Here is a 21,427-nt window from a genome sequence, read left to right on the forward strand (position 1 = left end):
TCTGTAACATAATAGATTATATAACATTGTATTTCACACTTCAATGTAAACAGCAGCAAAATATTAACATATTTTAAACCAAAAAAAAAAAAGAGCAGGTGCACGAGACCCTTGATTCATTAAAAAAAAATAGAAGAAAATAAAAAACCTCTAAAGCAGCAGCAGAGTTATAAACAAGTATCCCCATCTTTGCATTGGATTCATTTCAATATTCTGGAGTATCTGTACTGCAATTTTCTTGACCATATCACAAAATGGTTTGTCATTCAACACCGCAACATGTAAGGTGAGCAGGTGTAACAAAGAGGCCTCAGTGAGAGTTGAACTCACGACCCCTGGTTTACAAGACCAGTGCTCCAACAACTGAGCTATGAGGCCTTGTGCTGCTTCCTCCTTGAAAAACGGACATATGGACAAATCCAGAAACTTTCGGGCAAAAGCTGCATGAATCTATGTGTGCACTTTCCTTTTGTACATGTACAATGCGGAAATGTTTGCGTACCAGACTTTCCACGCCCCCATTAAAATATGCAAATGAGTATAAACAGGGCCTGCCTGGGACTTCCGGTATGGCGGAGACATGAGTGGCAGCATCATTCACCAGTGGGTCCGAGTCGCCTCCCCTAATATTTAACTTGTAAAGTCAATCGAATCCTGTCTGAAACTTATATGAATGGGGGGGTTGATGGGCAAACCGCGAAGACCACGTTTTGTCATCGTGCAAGCACGATGACTGCACGGGGGTGGTAGAAAGTTCATCTACCCCAACATTGACTTGAAAGGAATTAACAACAAGGTTGAGAAAACCAGGTGGCGAGTGTCAGAGATGGAGGAATTTTCCATCGAATTGGGAAAGGAAGTGTTGGCGCATAAACTTGAACTGCAAGAGGACATTCAAGCACATCTTGTAAATTTGGAGACACGTCCAAGGAGGAATAATCCTTGGTATATAGAAACACCTTGGTATATAGAAACAAGCGGAAAGAGACGATTTCTAAAAAAAAAATAAAAAAAATATTCAGGACAGACTGGCAGCAGAGAGAACAGAACTTGAGTCGGAGGCTCCCAATTGTTACACCCGATGAGTTTTGGTTGCGATGATGACAGACAGCGTTCCTCTCTCAGGAGTGAATTTGTCCCATATGCTGAGAAGCTCGGTCTGCTCCCTCCACCTTGTGTGTTGTGGGATGTGGCAAGTGTTCCTTATAAGGTGTGCATAATTATTAGGCCGCTTCTTTTCCTCAGGCAAAAAGAGATTAAAGCCTTGCATAGCAGAAGACTGTTTGCACGGTGTCAGTACTATGTCTCCTTCTGAGATTCCTAGAGTAAGTTCATATGTTAACAATTATATGACACATTGAGAAATGCTTCAGGAGTTTGTGCTCTTAACTGTTACTATTTTTCCATCTACTGTAGAGGATATCCAGAGGGCAGCTCTGACACACATTCCGCGAGACAAGTTCTTTAGGAGTCGGCGTAGTGCTTCCTGGAGGGATGGAGATCCGACCTATATTGATGCTATTGGCGTACCTCGAGGTGTACCAGATGAGTATAAACTGGTTGATCAGATTGCAGCTGGTTGGGAGTCCATTTTTATTTGGATCACGCCGAATAAAAATGTTGACAGGATCAACTGCCTCCACTACAATGTGCAGAAACTGGGTAACTATACTGAAGCAGGATTTCTTGCTATCAAAGAACAATTGGCAGCCACCTCTCTCATGACGTTCCAGAACCGCATAGCGGTTGACATGCTCCTGGCGGAAAAGGGTGGGGTGTGCACCATGTTTGGCGACCGGTGTTGTACATTCATACCCAACAACACGGCCCCGGAGGGGTCCCTCACCAGGGCCATCGATGGCCTCCGCGTTCTCAACCACAAGATGAAGGAGCACTCTGGAGTGGACACGTCTCTTTGGACGGAGTGGTGGGAAAGAACATTTGGTAGATCACAAGGACTTGGTTTCCTCTGTTCTGGTTTCTGTTGCTGTGTTTGCAGCTATCCTCAAGTTGTGTGGGTGTTGTTGTATTCCTTGTCTTAGAGCACTGCTCAACCGGTTGATCACTACAGCTATTGCACCTACGACGTCCAAATTGAACGATGTTTATCCGTTATTGCTTTATCGTACAGTTGAGAGTAATGATGACACTGATGACACTTGTTTTGATGCTCCTGTTGACATTTCGCTTTCTCTTCCAGATCTCTTTCCGGGTCTTGGAGATCATGAGTAAATTACATTGACAACCTCGGGTGTAATTACATTTGTTTTCATGAGAGTAATTTGGTAGATTAAAGCCTTTGTGGAGGGTCTATTCGATGATATGAGGATTGTGCAAATGTAAGAGAAACGGGGGAATGTGATTAATGTTGTATACAATGATTCGGGTGTTGGATTTTTCAGGTTTAGTTTTATATTATAGTTAGTTTTATATTATATAAAAACAGGGGGGAAATGTAAGAATAACAATGCATTTTATAATTCATGTTGATTTTTATTATTCATGTTGATTTTTCTTTTTTTTAAAGATGGCCAGCAAAGTCATATTTTGTTATCCAAAGGTTTAAGTGTTGTATTTTGGAAGGACAGTGACGCTCCACAAATGTCCAACCTTTGCATGCGAGGTTTTGTTTAGGATCACTTTTATCACTGATTTTACTGTTAGTTTTCCCCCATTCTTTTGATGAAGAGTCAGTTTTATGACACCAAGGGTGTCCTATACTGACTTTTACCTTAAAACAGGGTGACAATCAACCCAATGTGTGGCAATCCTCAAGCTTCCACCACAAGTGGTGGAGGATTCTTGCCTATTGCGTCCACACAAAGTTGTCACTTACAATCCTGTTTATATCCACTCACACAGTTTACACAGTCACACTTTTAGCAGCGTTTTTCACGGAGTTTAAGTATGTACAGGACACCGTCGCCCTTACAGTTTTATAGACTTACGTACGGTTTTTGCATCTTTTACCTTGACATTGACTAGTATTCTCAAGTGAGACATTCATAAACAATGCACACAATGAGAAGAGAAGACACTCAACAACAATATTGTCTTTTTACTTGCAAGGAGAGCGCAGGGAAGTGTACGATTACAGTTCCTAAAACCCTTTGCCCGGCTCCTGCCCCCTCTCTTTTTATTTTTCTTCAGTGTCCCTGATAACAAAGGTGTTCCAGCTCTAAGGGAAAGGGGAGCGAAAGCAGCTGGAACACTATGAACTTGTTTTGTCTATGTGTGTGTGTGTGTGTGTGTGTGAGCAATTAACATACATATGTGAAAGCAAAGCGCACCAAGCAAGTTGGCCTAATGATAAAAATCAAACACATGAATAATAAAATGCATTATTATTCTTACACACGGCATTTAAAGATGGGCAATAGTATTGATTTGTGACACTTCCTAATGACCGTGAGGACAACTGCATAGATTCAGCCTAAGCTAATAATTATAATGTTTGCATGTCAAACACTTACTAATCTAGCAGGCCTCAGTGAGAATTGAACACACTACCCCTGGTTTACTAGACCAGTGCTCTAACCATTGAGCTATGAGGCCTTAGGGTTAAGGTGATTTTATGAATAAACAATTGTTTCAGTTCAAGTACAATGCGTCGGGATGTGTCAAAAATCAACAGCCATTTTTGTGCTGAGAAAATGTTGTCATTACGATCTTTAATTCCCATGCTAATACTCTGCTACTGAGCAAGGCCACATAGCTTAGCAGTTAAAGCACGTGTTAAGACCTCATAGATGGTTGAAGCTCTGGTCAGGAGTCCTGATTTTGATTCTCACACTTTTCTTGGTTAGCACAGCAGAGAGAAATTTGGAAACTGTAATTAGTTGTTTGGCTTCAGTGAAAATGTAATCCATGACTGCTCATTTACGAAAGCAGTTCTCTTGGTAACTACGAGGCTTTAGCACATTATCCAAAAATGCCAACACTACCACATAATGCAAGTGAAACTACTCATCAGGCCTCAGTGAGAATTGAACACACGACCCCTGGTTTACTAGACCAGTGCTCTAACTACTGAGCTATGAGGCCTTGCATGGCTTTCTCATTGAAAAACGTCATATGGACAAATCCAGAAACTGTCGGGCAAAACCAGTTGGATAAATCTGTGTATGTATGAATCCAAGCAGATTCCTTTTATACATGTCAATCGATGCGGAAATGTGAGTGTACCAGACTCCTCATTCTCCACGCCCCCATATAAATATGAAAAAGAGCAGAAGTGGGCATTCCATCGAATTCAAACTCAGATGGCACCGATTTACAGTACTTCCATACAGTTTCTTCTCACTCCTTTTCCGTTACGTACAATTAAAAACACAACCAAATAGCATAATGTTCACAAATGTTGTTACAGGCAAGGACAACTGACATCCGATTTCATTTACATGTTAGATATAAAAACACCATCACCAAGACACAATGGTTCTTCTGTCAATCCTTGTTAGTATCACTCGGATTTGTTAATTGTATTTAATGTACCGCAGTAACTAAATGAAATCAATTGTGGACATATCCAATGTTATGGTTACTGTTCTGCTTTCACATTAGAGGTAGACTGATTCATGTATAAATATAATGATAATAAAATGACAAAGTACTAAATTTATCATTTGATAACATTTATTAAAGAAGTAATAAGTCATACAAAAATCATAAATTAATGTTGTTCACGCAAGACTCGTAATACATTCATTAATGATGACAATTTTCTATTGACAATCCAAAATCTTGAAATTTAATAACTGGGGATTCATATCAAAATGTTTAATAAACGTATAAGAAAATTGAATATTCATAAATGGTAACAGGTTTAACATGATTATTCTCTTGTGTAAAAAGAGAAAATCATCTACAAATCTCATGATAGTATCTTCAACAATTTGAATAATTCAACAAAAATACAACTTAACAAACATGTCCGAAATTTAGATAGAAAAATTGATAAGTTGTATAAATGTAATAAAAGCAGTAAATACATAATTCAACTTAGGGTGAATTCAAGAGTGATCAGTTCTTAAATTACATGATGCCTAATTAGTGACAAGATAAATTTGGCTTTTTGAAAATGTTGGATGACTGATAGGCTCTTTTATTCTCAATAGAACATCTATTTTCATGTTACCTTGCCTTCAGTGGAATTTTAGCAGTGTTCGAAAGAAGTTGAAACATTCCTTTCCGTCTACCGTCTTACACTGAGCTCAAAAAAGGTACAAATTTCTCTTCTAATTTTGCATCGTACGTTTAAGAGGTTCCCGCTGCATCGCAGGTCGGGAAAAAGGAAAAAAAAAAGAGCGCTTCCTCCTGAAGGCATGGCTCTATATAGATTTCTAAACTGTTCGAGAACCTTCTCTCCAGTCGGGTGACCAGGAGAGGGCCAATCGTAAAAGCTTAGATATCGTTCGATGTTCGTGTGCTAACTTAGATAACCTTTTGTGGTTAAACAACACGTGATGTTATTCTGTTAAAGCATGTTATTTTTCTACTGTCGGAATGTACCGTTCGCACTGATCACAAGCACATCTGGCAGATCAAAGGCCTGTAAAAATTCTTGTTTACGAGAATATGCCATTAACCTGAATTCACCCCGTACATACATTTCTGAAGAATAGCTTTGAAGCGTACATTGTTCATAAAAAAACTTGCGATTGGAACACAAGGCTCGTTTACAGCACTAGTCTAAAACCACAGAGAGCATCCTGTGTCTTCGAACAACAAACAGGTGTAAAGCACAACCATAATAAAAAATAAAAATGTGAAATAACTACTCACATTATTGACATAATTCTCACATGCAACAATGGGTCTACTACTTAAATCCTATCACATGTAAAACATGGTGAGATTCATGTTACACATGGACACATCACTTCTATTTAAAACATAAGTTGAAGAAAAGCAGTTATATACAAAAGCAGTATATAGTAATAATGAGCATCTTGTGAGCTGAGCACAACATCATCAGAATCATCAGTGGGTCACGCATCTTTCCTTATGCTTTGAGTTTGTGTAACTGTGCACATTATTGATTTCAGTTCTGGTTCATGACTTTAGCGTTATTTTGGCGAATTCGAGCATTCAAATTTGGGACTACACGCGCAAGGTAAACTGGTCATTGTCTGGGCCCAGCGCTTAGGCCACAATCCATTATCAAGCCCCTCGTTGCATCATCTGACATCACGTTTTTTTACTACATCAACAAAAACACTTCCTATCACAACACCGCCACCATATGACATTGATAAAATTGGCTTGATGTCTTTAAAAGATGTTTGCAAAATTCAGGATTCAATCTATATATTGTATTATATATTGTTTTCAAAATCATTTACAGTTTACCACAAAGAGTCAGTTCCTTCAGTTTATTTTTTTGAAGCTTAAAGGATTGCACGTGTGTTTTTCACACCACTTTTTAGTGGAGAATCTTTTAGCACAACCACTACAACTGAATGGTTTCATCTCAGTGTGTGTTCTCACGTGTTTTGTTAAAAGTGGCTTTTGAGAGAAGCTTTTGCCACAAACTGTGCAGGAAAAAGGTTTTTCTCCACTGTGTATTCTTGTGTGTCGTGTTAAATGCGACTTGTCAGAGAAGCTTTTGCCACAAACTGTGCAGGAAAAAGGTTTTTCTCCACTGTGTGTTCTTGTGTGTTGTGTTAAAGTTGACTTTTGAGAGAAGCTTTTGTCACAAACTGAGCAGGAAAAGGGTTTTTCTCCACTGTGTGTTCTTGTGTGCTCCTTTAAATGTGACTTTACAGAGAAGCTTTTGCCACAAACTGTGCAGGAAAAGGGTTTTTCTCCACTGTGTGTTCTTGTGTGTGTTGCTAAATTTGACCTGTCAGAGAAGCTTTTGCAACAAAGTGAGCAGGAAAAAGGTTTTTCTCCACTGTGTGTTCTTGTGTGCTTTATTAAATCTGATTTATGAGAGAAACCTCTACCACAATCTAAGCAGGAAAAAGGTTTTTCTCCACTGTGTGTTCTTGTGTGTTGTGTTAAATTTGACTTTACAGAGAAGCTTTTGCCACAAACTGAGCAGGAAAATGTTTTCTCTCCACTGTGTGTTCTTGTGTGGACTTTTAAAGACCCTTTTGAACTTAATAGTTTCCCACACTGAGAACATTCACAGCATTTGTTGTCAGTGTGACATGCCCTATCACCTTTAGCTTGTTCATCATCATCAACAGTGTCAGGAGAGTGTGATGATCTGGCATCACTCTGTGCTTGTGATGATCCCCAGTAGTCACTTTCTATGGTCGTGCGTTGACTTGAGCTGCTGCTTGGAGGCTCCGCCCCTCTGCCGTCTTTGCTCTTTAAAGGGACAAAGGGCAGTGGTGATGTGATCTGCTCCTCCTCCTCCTCCGTTTTAATGTGAGTGAAGTCTGGCTCAATTTTTTCAGGACGAAGATATTTTTCACTGACATCTGCAGGACACAAAAACAAAGACACACATTTGGTTTGGCCAAGTCCAACCTCAGGCGGTGACTTTGATATTGTGTATTATTGTTTCAACAGTGGCACGACCTTGACTTGTGCCCGTCCTATCTCAACTTGGACCGGACTATCAAAAACAAAAAAAGAATAAACGGCTGGCAACTCAAACCCGTACTTTGGAGCGATTTGATCCATGGACACCCTGCAACGTGATGTGAAATTAAAATTTTTGTTGCTCTCCCATAAAATACACTGCGTTCCAAATTATTATGCAAATGACTTTTTTCCTCATATTTTTACAAATATTCTATGCCAGGGGTCACCAACTCCGGTTCTCAAGGGCCAATATTCTACATGTTTTAGATGTTTCAGTCCTTCAACGCACCTGATTCAAATAATCAGGATCATGATGAGTAGAGATAGACCGATTATCAGTCAGGCCGAATATCGGGCAGATTATTGGCATTTTGGCAATTATCGGCATCGGTCTTTTTTATTCACCCGACGGCCGATAAGCCATTTTGCCTCTGATGTAGCCGAGCGCGTCTTGGGCTGTCTGTAATGGAGCCTCACTCCAGCATTGACCCGCCCAAAGCTGCATCTGATTGGTTAGCCGTGAAGAGCCACAGCCAATCATTAGCAACAGCCATACATGGATTCAACAACAGCGGTCCCACACTCATGGGAGATATGCATGCTTTGAAGGTAAGTTAGAGGAGAGTACTGAAGTTTAATCAATATTGAACATTTAATTCCCTTGTGTATTAAATGTGCTGTATAAATAAAGCGGCATTGCCTTACCTTGAAACAAGGTTGTTGGTCATAACCCCGCTAGACTCCGAGGCTAACATACGCTAGCAGACATTGGGAAGCATTTAGCTCGCAGGCTAACACCCAACTAGCTGCTAATTCGCTCAATCAACCACTTCGCGACGGAATCGCCCGCATCTCCCGTATGTCAGTGACGAGAGTTGGCCAGTGTTTGCGCACGTCCCGAATGTTGATATTTTATTGTGGTTGTTCGCCAGACGTATACCAACAGTTTTAACGTTCGCAGACAGCTTTTCTTGTCACCATGAAATTTTGAACGTGTTCAAAAACAAAACAAAAACAATGTTTCTTTCAACACCGGTTTCTCACTCTGATAGAGAGAGAGTAAAATTCAGTTAGTGTTGAGCAGGGAAGCACGTTGAGGGCTGGTAAGAGGATAGCGTGCCCATGCGTGTGTGTGTGCATCCACCATGAGAATCTGCAGAAGCTCACAGCAGTCCACCGAAATAATGTCTTTTTAACTATGAAGTTATTTTACTCTACCTTTTTCTGCGTTGATTAAGAGATGCTAAGTAGCCGAAAATGACATGATGACGTGTCATTGAGAGTTTCTTGTTAAGAGGGGCAGGATATTGCCATTCTAGACTTAAAGGGACGGTGGCTAACAAGTTCATTTTATATATTTTTTTGATCAGGAAAATGAAAAGAGTTGTCATTTTCTATTTTATCAATAAATTTGGGAGAAATTAGGAAATAAGTGACTCCATGAATAACGCCCCTTGTTAATGACCAGAATGGCCGCGCCCCCTACCGTTCTATCCTTGTTCGGCCGGAGTCACCGGACGAACCGATTACAAACTCTCCATTGGAAATCATTGTACTTTCATTGCTTATAACGCCCAAAAACGGCGATCAATTGGCACCAAAATTTATGTGGACATCTCTACTAATGCCCACTTCAAACATATCAAAAAGGATTAACACAAACTGTGCTCACAACGTGGCTGATTTATATGAGAATGAGGAAATGTGGAAGTCAGCAGAGGAACATAGGCTGGAACCAGCGCACACTGCTTCATTGCTTAAAAAAACAAAAAACAAAACACTGATCAATTTGCTGATCACAGTTAGGACGGGCGAGGTATTAAACACCAGTCAAGATATTTACAGAGACTGAAGTGGAAATGAGACGTGCACATTTATTTGGATGAGGAATGGCCCCAGATTTTCGACTTACAAAGCGCCGTCCAATTTGGAAGGTAGCAGCCGAAATTGCACATTCCAATGCGGCCACATTCGGCTGTGCAGCCCGCCTCGCTGGAACTTTTTGTTCAATGAGGGCTTTCGTCACTCTCACGCCACTTCACTCGGGCAAAAGGTGGCGGCTGCAAGCAAAAAGAAGGGACACCGCGCACGACTGCTTGTGAGGCGACATGAAGACATAGGCTCATCTTCACCTCTACACGCTGGGCGGACAGTAAGGAGCTAATGTTGTTGTGCTAACACGTTTTGTTTTAACGACCTGAAGCTAGTTGTTGCTATTGGCCGTCCCAATCCTACCTTTAGCCGGGGAGGGAAGCGGGGAGCTCCAATCTGCCTGTTGCTTCTGCAAGCGTGGTCTCCCTCCTGAGAGCTGACACTAGTTTAGCGTTGCTAAATGTCCGAAATATAACCAGTCGGTTATAGTTACAGTTTGTGTGCACATTCATGCTCTTGTCCGCTTCAGCTTGTGAAAGTGGAGGAGTTGTTGTGCGGCCGATTCCATCAGTCTCGGCCGCACAACAACTCGGACACCGGCGGGCTTCCTCGGTTGCCCTTCAGTTGCTCAACTGCCTTCATCCACCGGGCGACTACACGCAACTATGTCTTTGTGCACCACTTGCACTCGTCTCATTGAAAGGCTTTCCCTGCTAGAGGGACGTGTCCGTCAGCTAGAGCAGAATAATGTGGTAACCGTAGATATGGCGGACACAACTGTTAGTATGGGTTGTAGCCAACATGCTAGTCCGGTTAGCATTAACCCTAAGTGGCCTGCTAATCGCGGTGAACCTGTTCAGACGCATAACAGATTCAGCCCGTTAGCTAGTCGCATTCCACTTCGGTCTACTGGCTCCCGCACTTTAGCAATAGGTGACTCCATTACCCGTAACATAAAGCTAAAAAATCCAGCCACCGTAATGTGTATTCCTGGGGCCAGAGCACCCGACATTGAAGCTAATATTAGGGAGCTGACTCGCAAAATGACTAGACACCAGCACAGGGCAAACAACACTAGGTACTCCGACATAGTGACCGAGCGGAAGGCAAGGCCCCTTTTTTTCCCTTTTAAATTGCACAGGCTAGGTCTGGCAACAAGTAAGAATGAGCAAGAGTAGTGGCAACAATAACAATTTATTTAAGTTACATCAAGATAAATAGTCTATTCTAAATGAGTAAATATTTTATACTTTATTGCAAACAAAATCTGAACTAAAGTAGCTTTAATAGAAAAACAAACAAAACACTGCAAACTCAAGCTAAATGCAAAATAACCAAACAAACAAACACAGTTCAAGGTTCTGTTAAAAGTGTCAAATTCATCTATCGTATTTAATAACTAACCTCATTGAGAGCGGGTTGGAATGATTACACTGGAGAGCGTATTGTGATAACGGTAATACAGTTGAGAGCTTAATCACAACAACAGCGGCCAACTGAAACGGAGAACATCAGCTGTAGGATTTCTGTTGTTTGGATCAAAACAAAAATCTCAAAATCTTAATTACCTGCTGCACTGAAGCCAAACAAACTCAAACCGCCACTCTGACCGTTGCATCAACAAGAGCCACTTGCTTCCCAGCAGCGTCCGTGAGGATTACGGCATGCACAGATGTTGTGCATAGGCTAATTTAAAGGCACGGGAGAGTGTGGGCGGCGAGACACTGGTCACTGTGGTCACTGTCACTCGGAAAACTGAGTGTCCCAACTAACCACCTGGTTACACTCGGATGAGGCAATCAGAGATCACAAAGAAGAACACAGCTAGGATTTGTGATCCTGCTAGAAAGATGAGTCGGCATCGAGTAATTGTCTCTGGCCCCTTGCCTGCGAGAGGCAATGATGACAGGTTTAGCAGATTATTCTCGCTTAACCTGTGGCTGGCTAGCTTTTGTAGTGAGCAGGGACTGCAGTTTGTAGATAATTGGCCTTCTTTCTGGGGCCGACCCGACCTGCTTAAGGTGGACGGCCTTCACCCTAACTGGGAAGGCGCCATCACTCTTTCTAGAAATATAGATTATTGTTTAAGCATTCCATGACAGTTCACATCAGAGCAGGTCGGGTAACAGGCGATTAGCGAGCCTGTAAGAACGGGTATGGAGTCTGTAAGGCTAGAGTTAACTAGCGCTATGCTAGACTCTGACAACACACATAGTTTTTTATTTAGATTAGAGCCATACACACCACATATTCCTGCATCACATAGCGATATTGTTTCTACTGAGGTGGTGCAATATGATAATAATAGTACTCGAGAGCCGATAAATAACTACCGTATTCCAATAGTCGTACCCTCCCGCCGCGCTTCTAGTTGTTCGAGGTCCGATACAGGACCCAGGGAACGCAATCTTATTAATATTATGATTAGGAATCCTATTATGGGCAATTATCCAGATAAACCTATCTTACTGAAACTCGGTCTGTTTAATATTAGATCACTCTCTTCGAAAGCCCTGTTAGTTAATGACCTCATAAGAGACCATAAACTTGACATGACTAGGCTTTGCGAGACCTGGTTAAAACCTGATAATTTTTTACCTCTAAATGAGGCCTCGCCTCAAAACTTCGTTAGTTCACATGTTGCGCGCCCTCATAAGGTGGGGGTGTAGCCCTTATTTGTTAATCTGATTTCAAACTCAGCCCGCATTCTAGCGACGCCTTTAAAACATTTGAAGTGCTCATTATGCGATCTACAGCCTCATTGCCGTTTTTTTCTCGCAGTCATTTACTGTCCCCCCGGCTCGTACGCTGGATTTTTAGATGAATTCTCTGAGTTTTTGGCTGATTTGGTAACTCATGCGGAACCACTTACAGCGGTGTTTCAGACAATAATTGATAGCTTTGATTTCACGCAGATAATTGACGAAGCGACGTATAAAAATGGTAATACTTTAGATATGGTACTAACCTGAGGTTTAGCATGCTCAAATGTAATGGTGTTACCGTATACTACTGTTATGTCTGACCATTACTTTATAAAATTTGACGTGCAGGCTCATTACCATCGCCCTGACCACAATCATAGCTTTAGCAGCTGAAATATTAGTTCTTCAACCACCGCTGCGCTGTCTGAGCTACTGCCCCTGGTAACTGCTTTGTTTCCGAGCTGTATTGGTTCAATCGACAATCTCACAAATGATTTTAATGCTGCTCTATTAAATGCGCTTGACTCCATTGCACCATTAAGACCTAAAACTCGTCCTAAACGGCCTACTCCGTGGTTTACTGAGGAAACCCGCCACTTAAACAATCATGTAGGAAGCTAGAGCGCAAATGGCGTGCGACTAAACTTGAGGTCTTCTATCAGGCATTGTGTGATAGTTTACCAATATATAAAGAGGCACTTGTCTTAGCCAAAACTAATTACTTTTCCAGATTAATTGTTCTAAACAAAAACAATCCTAAATATTTATTTGATATAGTGGCAATGCTAATGCAACAGCTGCCGACCTCTAATAGCTCCTTTCATTCAGCCCATGACTTCATGCAATACTTTACACAGAAGATTGAGCGCATTCGGGACGAGATTAAGGACACCGCTCCTAAAACCCTGTTGAATTGCGCGAATACTGATGCTAGTACGGGTATTATGGCTGATAACTGTCTGACAACCCTATCTCTTTTTAAAATAGTATCTCTTGAAAGCCTCGCAAAATTAGTTGGTGCGGCAAAACAGACAATTTGTGTGCTTGACCCGCTTCCTGGTAAACTCATCAAAGAATTGTTTACAACCCTAGGACCCTACGTCTTAAATATCATTAACTTATCACTCACGTCGGGCATTGTACCAGCAGCTTTCAAGACCGCTGATATTCGACCTTTGCTTAAGCGGCTAAACCTTGATCCAGAGAACCTCAGTAATTATGGGCCGGTTTAAAATCTCCCGTTTATTGCAAAAATTCTCTAAAAAGTTGTAGCCCAACATCTTAGTGACTATACAGCCGCTAATAATCGATTTGAAATTCTTCAGTCAGGATTATTTAAAGCCCATCACTCTACTGAGACAGCGCTTGCTAAATGACTAATGATCTTCTCTTAGCTATGTACTCCGAAACCTCATCAATACTACTCTTACTTGACCTTAGTGCTGCTTTTGACACCGTCGATCATAGCATGTTATTAGAACGCCTTGAAGGATGTGTTGGTATCTCAGGCTCAGCACTTTCTTGGTTTTATTCTTACCTCTCAGAAAGGATGCACCGTGTAATTCATGGCAATGCGACTTCTGAGTTTTGTAAAGTTACATGTGGAGTCCCGCATGGATCTGTACTAGGACCCCTATTGTTTAGCATCCACATGCTTCCGCTTGGGGGTATTATACGTAAATATAACATTAGTTTTCATTGTTATGCTGACGATACCCAATTATATATGCCGCTCGAGATATTAAACCCGGCTAATTGCTGTAATTTAGAGGCGTGCCTTGCCGAGATTAAACAATGGATGTCTCTCAATTTTTTGCTTTTTAACTCCAATAAAACCGAGATGTTGATTATTGGCCCTGCTCGTCATCGGCAGCTATTTAAGAACACCACTTTGAGGCTCGATAAATGTACTATTCCCCAAAGTGATTCGACAAAAAATCTTGGTGTTATATTCGACCCAACTCTGTCTTTTCAAACGCACATTGAGAATATTACTAGAACCGCATTTTTCCATCTCTGTAATATTGCTAAACTTCATCCAATTCTGTCAAATAGTGATGCAGAAATTTTAATCCACGCGTTTGTTACGTCTCGCCTCGATTATTGTAACATTTTGCTCTCTGGTCTTCCCATGTCTAGTATTAAAAGTCTGCAGTTAGTACAAAATGCCGCAGCAAGACTCTTGACGAGAAAGTTCGATAATGTTACTCCGATATTAGCCAATTTGCATTGGCTACCAGTACACTTGAGATGCGATTTCAAGGTTTTGCTACTTACCAACAAAATACTGCACTGCTTAGCACCTTCCTATCTCGTCGACTTAGTGATACCGTATGTTTCGATCCGAAACCTTCGGTCACAAAATGCCGGCCTTTTAGTGATCCCGAGAGCCAAAAATAAGTTTGCAGGCTCTAGAGCGTTTTCTATTCGGGCAACGATGCTTTGGAATGCCCTACCCGCGGATATTAGAGGCACTACCTCAGTAGAAATGTTTAAAACACGACTTAAGACTTATTTGTACGATTCTGCATTTAGTTGAACTGTTTGTTTTGGCCTCTTTACTGCCGCTTCTATTCTTTTTCTGCCCCCTTTTCCTAGGCTTGGTAAATTGGTGGTGACGACCGAATTGGAGGTTGCTGTTTCGATCAAACAGCAACTGACTGCTACAAGATTGGAGGCTGACCACATCCTCGGGGGCGCTGTTATGGAGATTTCTACATTGACGACCATTGGGCCCCTGCTCACTTCATCGATGTCATCTTCCTGCAGCACTTCATTTGATTAACTTTCACATCATTTTAACAAACACTTTATAGTACTATAATGTGTGTTCAATGTTGCCCCCTCGGCATCCATTGCAGCCTGATCATCCTGGAAGGGGGATACCCCCATCTGTGATCCCTTCTCAAGGTTTCTCACTTTTCCCCAGATGTTTTTTTTTTAGTTCTTCCTTGCCCTCCTGGGAGTTAAGATCGGGGGGTGTCCTGTATATGAGCTGGTGCATATGTGAAGCCCTTTGAGACTTTCCTGTGATTAAGGACTATATAAATAAATTTGACTTGACATGTTGATTATTGGGGCGGCACGGTGGTCGACTGGTTAGCACGTCCGCCTCACAGTTCAGAGGTCGTGGGTTCGATCCTGGCTCCGGCCTCCCTGTGTGGAGTTTGCATGTTCTCCCCGTGCCTGCGTGGGTTTTCTCCGGGTACTCCGGTTTCCTCCCACATTCCAAAAACATGCATGGTAGGTTGATTGGACACTCTAAATTGCCCCTAGGTGTGATTGTGAGTGCGGATGTTTGTCTCTGTGTGCCCTGCGATTGGCTGGCAACCGATTCAGGGTGTCCCCCGCCTGCTGCCCGAAGACTGCTGGGATAGGCTCCAGCACGCCCGCGACCCTTGTGAGGATAAGCGGTATAGATAATGGATGGATGGATGTTGATTATTGAGTCCGCTGATAGTGTAGTGGTACACACGCCTGAGTTGTGTGCGGGCAGCGTGGGATCGATTCCCGCTCAGTGACAGTGTCTATGTGTGCCCTGCGACTGGCTGGCGACCAGTTCATGGTGTAGTCTGCCTTCGCCCATTGACGGCTGGGATAGGCTCCAGCAATTCCCCGCGACCCTATATAGGATAAGCGATTTGGAAGATGTTGATTGTTGGCCCTACTTGTCATCGGCACTTATTTAAGAACACTATTCTGAGGCTTGATAAAAGTACTATTACCCAAAGTGATTCAACAAAAAATCTTGGTGTTATATTCGACCCAACTCTGTCTTTTCAAATGCACATTAAGAATATTACTAGAACCGCATTTTTCCATCTCCGTAATATTGCTAAAATTCGTCCAATTCTGTCGAATAGTGATGCAGGAATTTGAATGCCCGCGTTTGTTAGGTCTCGCTTCGATTATTGTAACGTTTTGCTCTCTGGTCTTCCCATGTCTAGTATTAAATTTTTTTTAGAGGTATCTGGCCGGAGGAGGGGTAATCTCAGACAGGGGTATTGTCAGACCGGAAAGGGTATTCTCAGAAAGGAAGAGGTGGGGTTTTCTTTTCGTTTTTTTTTAACTCCTCCCTGTGACGTAACCTGGCTGCAAACAGAAGCGCGTCACTTTCTCAGTATCAGCGGTGCCTTTTACTACGACTATGGTAAGTGATACTTCGTTATCTGTGAAAATATGTTGTATATTACATTTAAATCAAGCAAATTATAAAAATGACTGTTTATGATTGTAATTATCAAAACTAACTTTTGTTATCGTTACCTGCGTATATTTCATTCTGTTCCCGTGAGAATGCCGTGTTGTTGGCAATATGTATAACTGTTTTGCTTATTTATTGTAATGTCATTCTAGATGTAGTAATCACTACAATCATTTATCATCATGACCTCAAACATGTAGTTGTTTTATTCGAAGTGTAAGTTCCTCGGACATCAATTATTTCCACATTGGAGTCAGACTTCCTGTCTGTAATTCTTGTTGTTTTACCAAATGGTAAAATGCAATGGCCACGTTATATACTTTTATATCCACTATTTTTCAACATTCACTCTTTGCAGATGCATTACTCCATCATTCAGGGAAATGTTAAGTTTTCAGTGAAGCGCTGCACTCAATGCTGCAAATTATATCACTGTCCGCTTTGCCTGAAATTCAAACCGGCTCGTCTCCCTTGTTTGTGTATTTCTAGCTAAAATGCATCTGTGTTTGCACGTTTACCCATATTTGTATATACATTGGTGTCTGTGAGTGGTTGAAGTGGTTGACGTTTACTCGACAGCCCAGGAGGTGGACTATCGTGTCTGGGACGTATCAATGCCACAGTTTGCTACAAGGGAAAGAAATATCCATTGGAAGCATATGTAGTGTGAGGCCCAACTGTCAGTAACCTATTAAGCAGACCTCTGTCAGTAAAGATGAACCTAGTACGGCGAGTGGATGATGTGACACAAGCCATCCAAGGCTTTCAACAAGCTTTTGGGCTAAAAACTGAGCCTGTCAAAATCCATCTGAAGAATGATGCTACACCACATGTCGTGCACACCGCCCGCCGTGTGCCCTTCCCAATGCTTGACAAAGTAAAAGAGGAATTACGCAGGATGGAGAAAGCTGGCATTATCGAACTGGTGACAACCAACCGAATGGTGTGCACCTATGGTGCCCATTCTAAAGAAGAATACAGGCAAAGCCAGGATATGCGTGGACCTGAAGAGGTTAAATGAGTCAGCCAAATGGGAGCGATACATCCTGCCTATCACAGATGAAATAACTGCCAAGTTGAGCAGCTGTGTTCTCCTCCCTGGATGCTGTGAGTGTTTTTTGGCAGATCCCACTACATCCAGACAGCTGCAAGTTGACAACTTTTATAACGCCTTTCGGCAGATACTGTTTTAAAACGCATTTCCAGCGCACCAGAGATCTTCCAACGGAAAATGCTAGAGGCGCTACAAGGACTGGAGGGCGTGGAAGTTTTCATGGCTGACATTCTCATCTATGGAACTACAATGGAACAACACGATGAGAGGCTGGAGAAGGTGCTTCAGCGCGTCGAGTCAGCAGGCCTGAAACTCAACAAGGACAAATGCTCCTTCAGACAGAGTTAGCTACATTTTCTAGGACATCTCATTGACCAGTCGAGGGTCAGACCCGATCCAGAAAAGGTAGAGGCCATTCGCCAGCTGGCACCACCAGAAAATGATCAAGAGCTAAAGAGAGTCCTTGGCATGGTGAACTATCTTGGAAGGTATGTCCCCAACCGATCCACTATAGGTCAGCCACTTTACGAGCTCCTGAAGAGCAAGAACACTTGGATGTGGGGTCACTCACAGGAGTCAGCCTTTCAGAACATCAAGGAGATGCACCAGTTCTGCACCAGTTCTCGCCTTCTATAAGGTCACTAGACCCACTGTTGTGTCAGCTGACGCGAGCAGCTATGTCCTGGGGGTGGGGGGTGGGGGGTACTCCTCCAGCTCCATGGAGAAGAATGGAAGCCAGTAGCATACTGTTCCAGGTGTCTCACAGAAACAGAAACACACTATGCACAGATTGAGAAGGAATGCCTGGCCAGCATGTGGGCGTGTGAAAAATTTGATAAATACCTCTGCGGCTTGGATCAGTTTAGGCTTGAGACCGACCACAAACCACTGGTACCACTTGTCAACAGCCGAAGCCAAGACAACGTTCCCGTGAGATGCCAGCGACTATTAATGAGACTCCTGAGGTATAATGCAAACGCAGAATATGTGCCTGGGAAGACCCTCATCGTGGCAGGCACCCTCTCTCGTGATCCTTAAGCGCATGTAATGGACAGAGCGGACACGAATGAAGATGTGGCCTGAGGTCGCCAAATGCATCAGGTCAGGCTGGCCGGGATTCAACAGGAAAGTACCGATACACATTAGAGACTACACAAAAGTGAAACATGAGCTACCAGAAGCTGATGGAATCATAATAAGAGGAACCAGGAGGATTGTAGTTCCAAGAAAACTGAGAGCAGAGATCTTGCAAAAGATACATGAGGGACACCAGGGTCTAACAAAGTGCAGAGACAGGGCCAAAGCATCACTATGGTGGCCTGGACTCTGTGGAACTCAAGACCATTGTGGAGTCATGCCAGACTTGCCTGGAGATGAAGCGAGGCCAAAACAAGGAGCCTCTTATCCCCATGGTGCTGGCCAATCATCCGTGGGAACGGATTGGTATTGATCTCTGTGAACATGACAAAAAGTGCTATCTTGTGGTTTCAGACTACTATTCACATTTCCTGGAGATACTGCACCTGCCAACAACGACCACTTTTCCGGTCATACAGAGACTGAAAGCAACCTTTGCTAGATTTGGCATCCCGGACGAGGTGGTGAGTGACAATGGACCTCCGTTTTCTAGCATGGAGTTCCGTCAACTGGCTGAACAGCTTGACTTTGCTCACGTCACTTCCAGCCCTCATCACCCTCAGGGTAATGGTCACGCAGAGTGAGCAGTGCTGCTTGCAAAGAGAATTCTCAGACAGAACGACCCATTGTAGGCACTCATGTCCTATCGGTCAACTCCGTGCACCTCCTGCGGAACTGCTAATGGGTGGGAAGATAAGGACAACGCTGCCTACTTGAGAGACAAACCTACAACCCAAGTGGCCCGACAGACTGGCTGTCAAAAAAAAAGGACGCTCAGGAGAAGGCTAAGCAGGCATTTTACTACTATTGTCGACATGGTGCTAGACACCCACCTGTCCTTCGTCCAGGTGACATGGTCTACACTAAATTGGACCACGAGAAGGCTTGGAAGTCGCCGACAAATTTAAAAAATAGCTTAACTAAGCATGGCCGGAGGTATATTTTAGTCCGGCCCACTATTGGCCCTCGTGCGTGACGTGCTCGCGAGGTTCCAAAATTCATCTCAGCCTACTCAGTGAAAGGCTGATCTTTAGGCTTCTTAATACTCACGCGTCTGCGCGAGCGACAACTGCTGTTTTAGGGATCATGGCATTGCCCTCCCCGGCCCCTCTTGTAATGGTATGCCCCAGTTGCAGGTGGGAGGCGCGGGTTACATGACGTGACAATGAGGAAATACAAACACACTTGAGCGCACGTTGCTGTCTCACATGTTGTGATGACAGTTTCCCACACGGCCTCTTGATTGGCTATATTCGAACATGTACATGAGTCACAAATGCGTACTGAGAGTTGTGAATGCGTATCTGGAGACTTATGTGGCTCTGTAGCTACACATTCAGACCACAGGGGGACACTAGTATTTTAGTATTACGCTAGTATTCTAGAGCTGCTGAGTGCCGATGTGTGTCGGGTGGGTGAAAACAACAGTCAGCTGTTGGTGTGCACTTTACACTGCGAACACGAGATACTATGAGCGAAATAGCCGCTTCCTCGTTTGCAGATAAGTACAAGTGGTGTTGAAAATTGCTAGCTATGCTGTTGATTTGATATGTAAAGTTTGGCGATGTTTATTACGTGTAAAGTTTGCCTCAAATGTTGCTAGCTGGCCAGCTTCAGAAAGCTGAGCCACACACTCACTGTGTGACATTCCAGGTTGGTTTATATTATTAGTATGACCCTAATGTAAATAGCCACAGAGGGAAAGGTAACGGAATGCATTGTAAATGATCTAAAAATATAGTCCTCTGTAATATATATCGTTTAGCAATTTTCAAAAAGTAAATAAAACGACCTTGGAATTGGGTTAAACAAGTATTTTGTTCATTTTATTACGCATTGTACAGTAAAGCTGTATTTAAATCATCTTAATGATATTTGTTCTGTGACATTTTAATTCATTAAGCACTCACTGACTAATCAATATTGCCACTAGGTAACACTCCCATGCCATGAAATGGTGCTCTGACCATGTGTTGCAGGTACGTTTATTTCATTCTATTTACAGTTAATTGAAACAATGCAGGAAAGTTATGCCATGGCTGTGTTAAACTTTCCCATCCTTATGACAAGGCTGTCTCGTGAAAGAACTGGTCTACCAGCGGAGCTTTGGTAAATATGGCTTGATCCGTGACCAGTATCACTATTTCTTTTCTTTGTCTAGAAGCAAGCAACAGCAATGGAGTGACTCAAGACTAAATGTGTAGCAGACACCTGCTGGGCTAGCATCGATGACTTGCAAGTAGCCCACATTTATTGAGGATTGTGTCTTGCTTTAACCTTATGTTAAATCCTGATGAGTTGTTTTGTGCTCAAGGACTTGAGAATTGGATGAGCAGTGGGAACAGAACATTCAGAAGTCATATGAGTTGTGCAGAGCCAGCCATGTGCCGAATCTTTTGCTGTTGGAGGCCAAGGGAGATTTGGCTGTTTTCCTAATGACGTCTGAATGACGTACTTCATTTCGTAAGTAGCGACCTGCTGCGCATGCGCGCTCAGATCATGCCATGGACTCCGATTCTATTATATTTTATTAGCAAAGCTGGGCAGTTCATCCCGGGGCCGGACCGACCGGACGCCCATTTTTGGGGCGGGAAGTGGGGGCTGACAACTTTTAAAAAAGGGCTCCAGTAAGCAAGGCCGGAAGTGGATTTTAGTCCGGCCCACTAATTGGCCCTTGTGCGTGTGACGTGGTCACGAGGCGGCCAAATTTCATCTCAGCCTACTTGGCGAAAGGCTTCTTTATGCCCCTTTAAACCCCCGCATCTGCGCAAGCGACAACTGTCACATTGCATCACGTCACACGCATTGTTGGCGACAGGTCAGCAACACATGCTGCGCACATGTCAGGAATTGTTGCTGGAATATACGACTATAATGTCACATGTTGGGATGACGTACAGCTTCCCCCGGCTCGGCCCG

General features: G+C 42.8%; 1 protein-coding gene, 3 non-coding genes and 1 pseudogene across 4 annotated transcripts in view; 1 reads left to right on the forward strand and 4 right to left on the reverse strand.

The window, feature by feature from the left end:
• The window catches only part of LOC147126928 (uncharacterized), a 69,275-nt gene that overhangs the window by 23,078 nt on the left and 24,770 nt on the right, over nt 1-21,427 (reverse strand). The window contains exon 4 of the mRNA XM_086023077.1: nt 7,167-7,430. Coding sequence (XP_085879203.1) covers nt 7,167-7,430 — 264 coding nt within the window. The remainder of the gene's footprint in view (nt 1-7,166; nt 7,431-21,427) is intronic.
• Nucleotides 306-378, reverse strand: trnat-ugu (transfer RNA threonine (anticodon UGU)). The gene has a single exon. It is a non-coding gene; the product is annotated as a tRNA-Thr (tRNA).
• Nucleotides 3,483-3,555, reverse strand: trnat-agu (transfer RNA threonine (anticodon AGU)). Its single transcript has one exon. It is a non-coding gene; the product is annotated as a tRNA-Thr (tRNA).
• Nucleotides 3,972-4,044, reverse strand: trnat-agu (transfer RNA threonine (anticodon AGU)). Its single transcript has one exon. It is a non-coding gene; the product is annotated as a tRNA-Thr (tRNA).
• Nucleotides 11,847-14,652, forward strand: LOC147126933 (uncharacterized; annotated as a pseudogene).

This window comes from Filicampus tigris, chromosome 22 (genome assembly GCF_054856515.1).
Source record: "Filicampus tigris isolate MCC_2025a chromosome 22, RoL_Ftig_1.0, whole genome shotgun sequence".
NCBI classification, from domain to species: Eukaryota; Metazoa; Chordata; class Actinopteri; order Syngnathiformes; family Syngnathidae; genus Filicampus; species Filicampus tigris.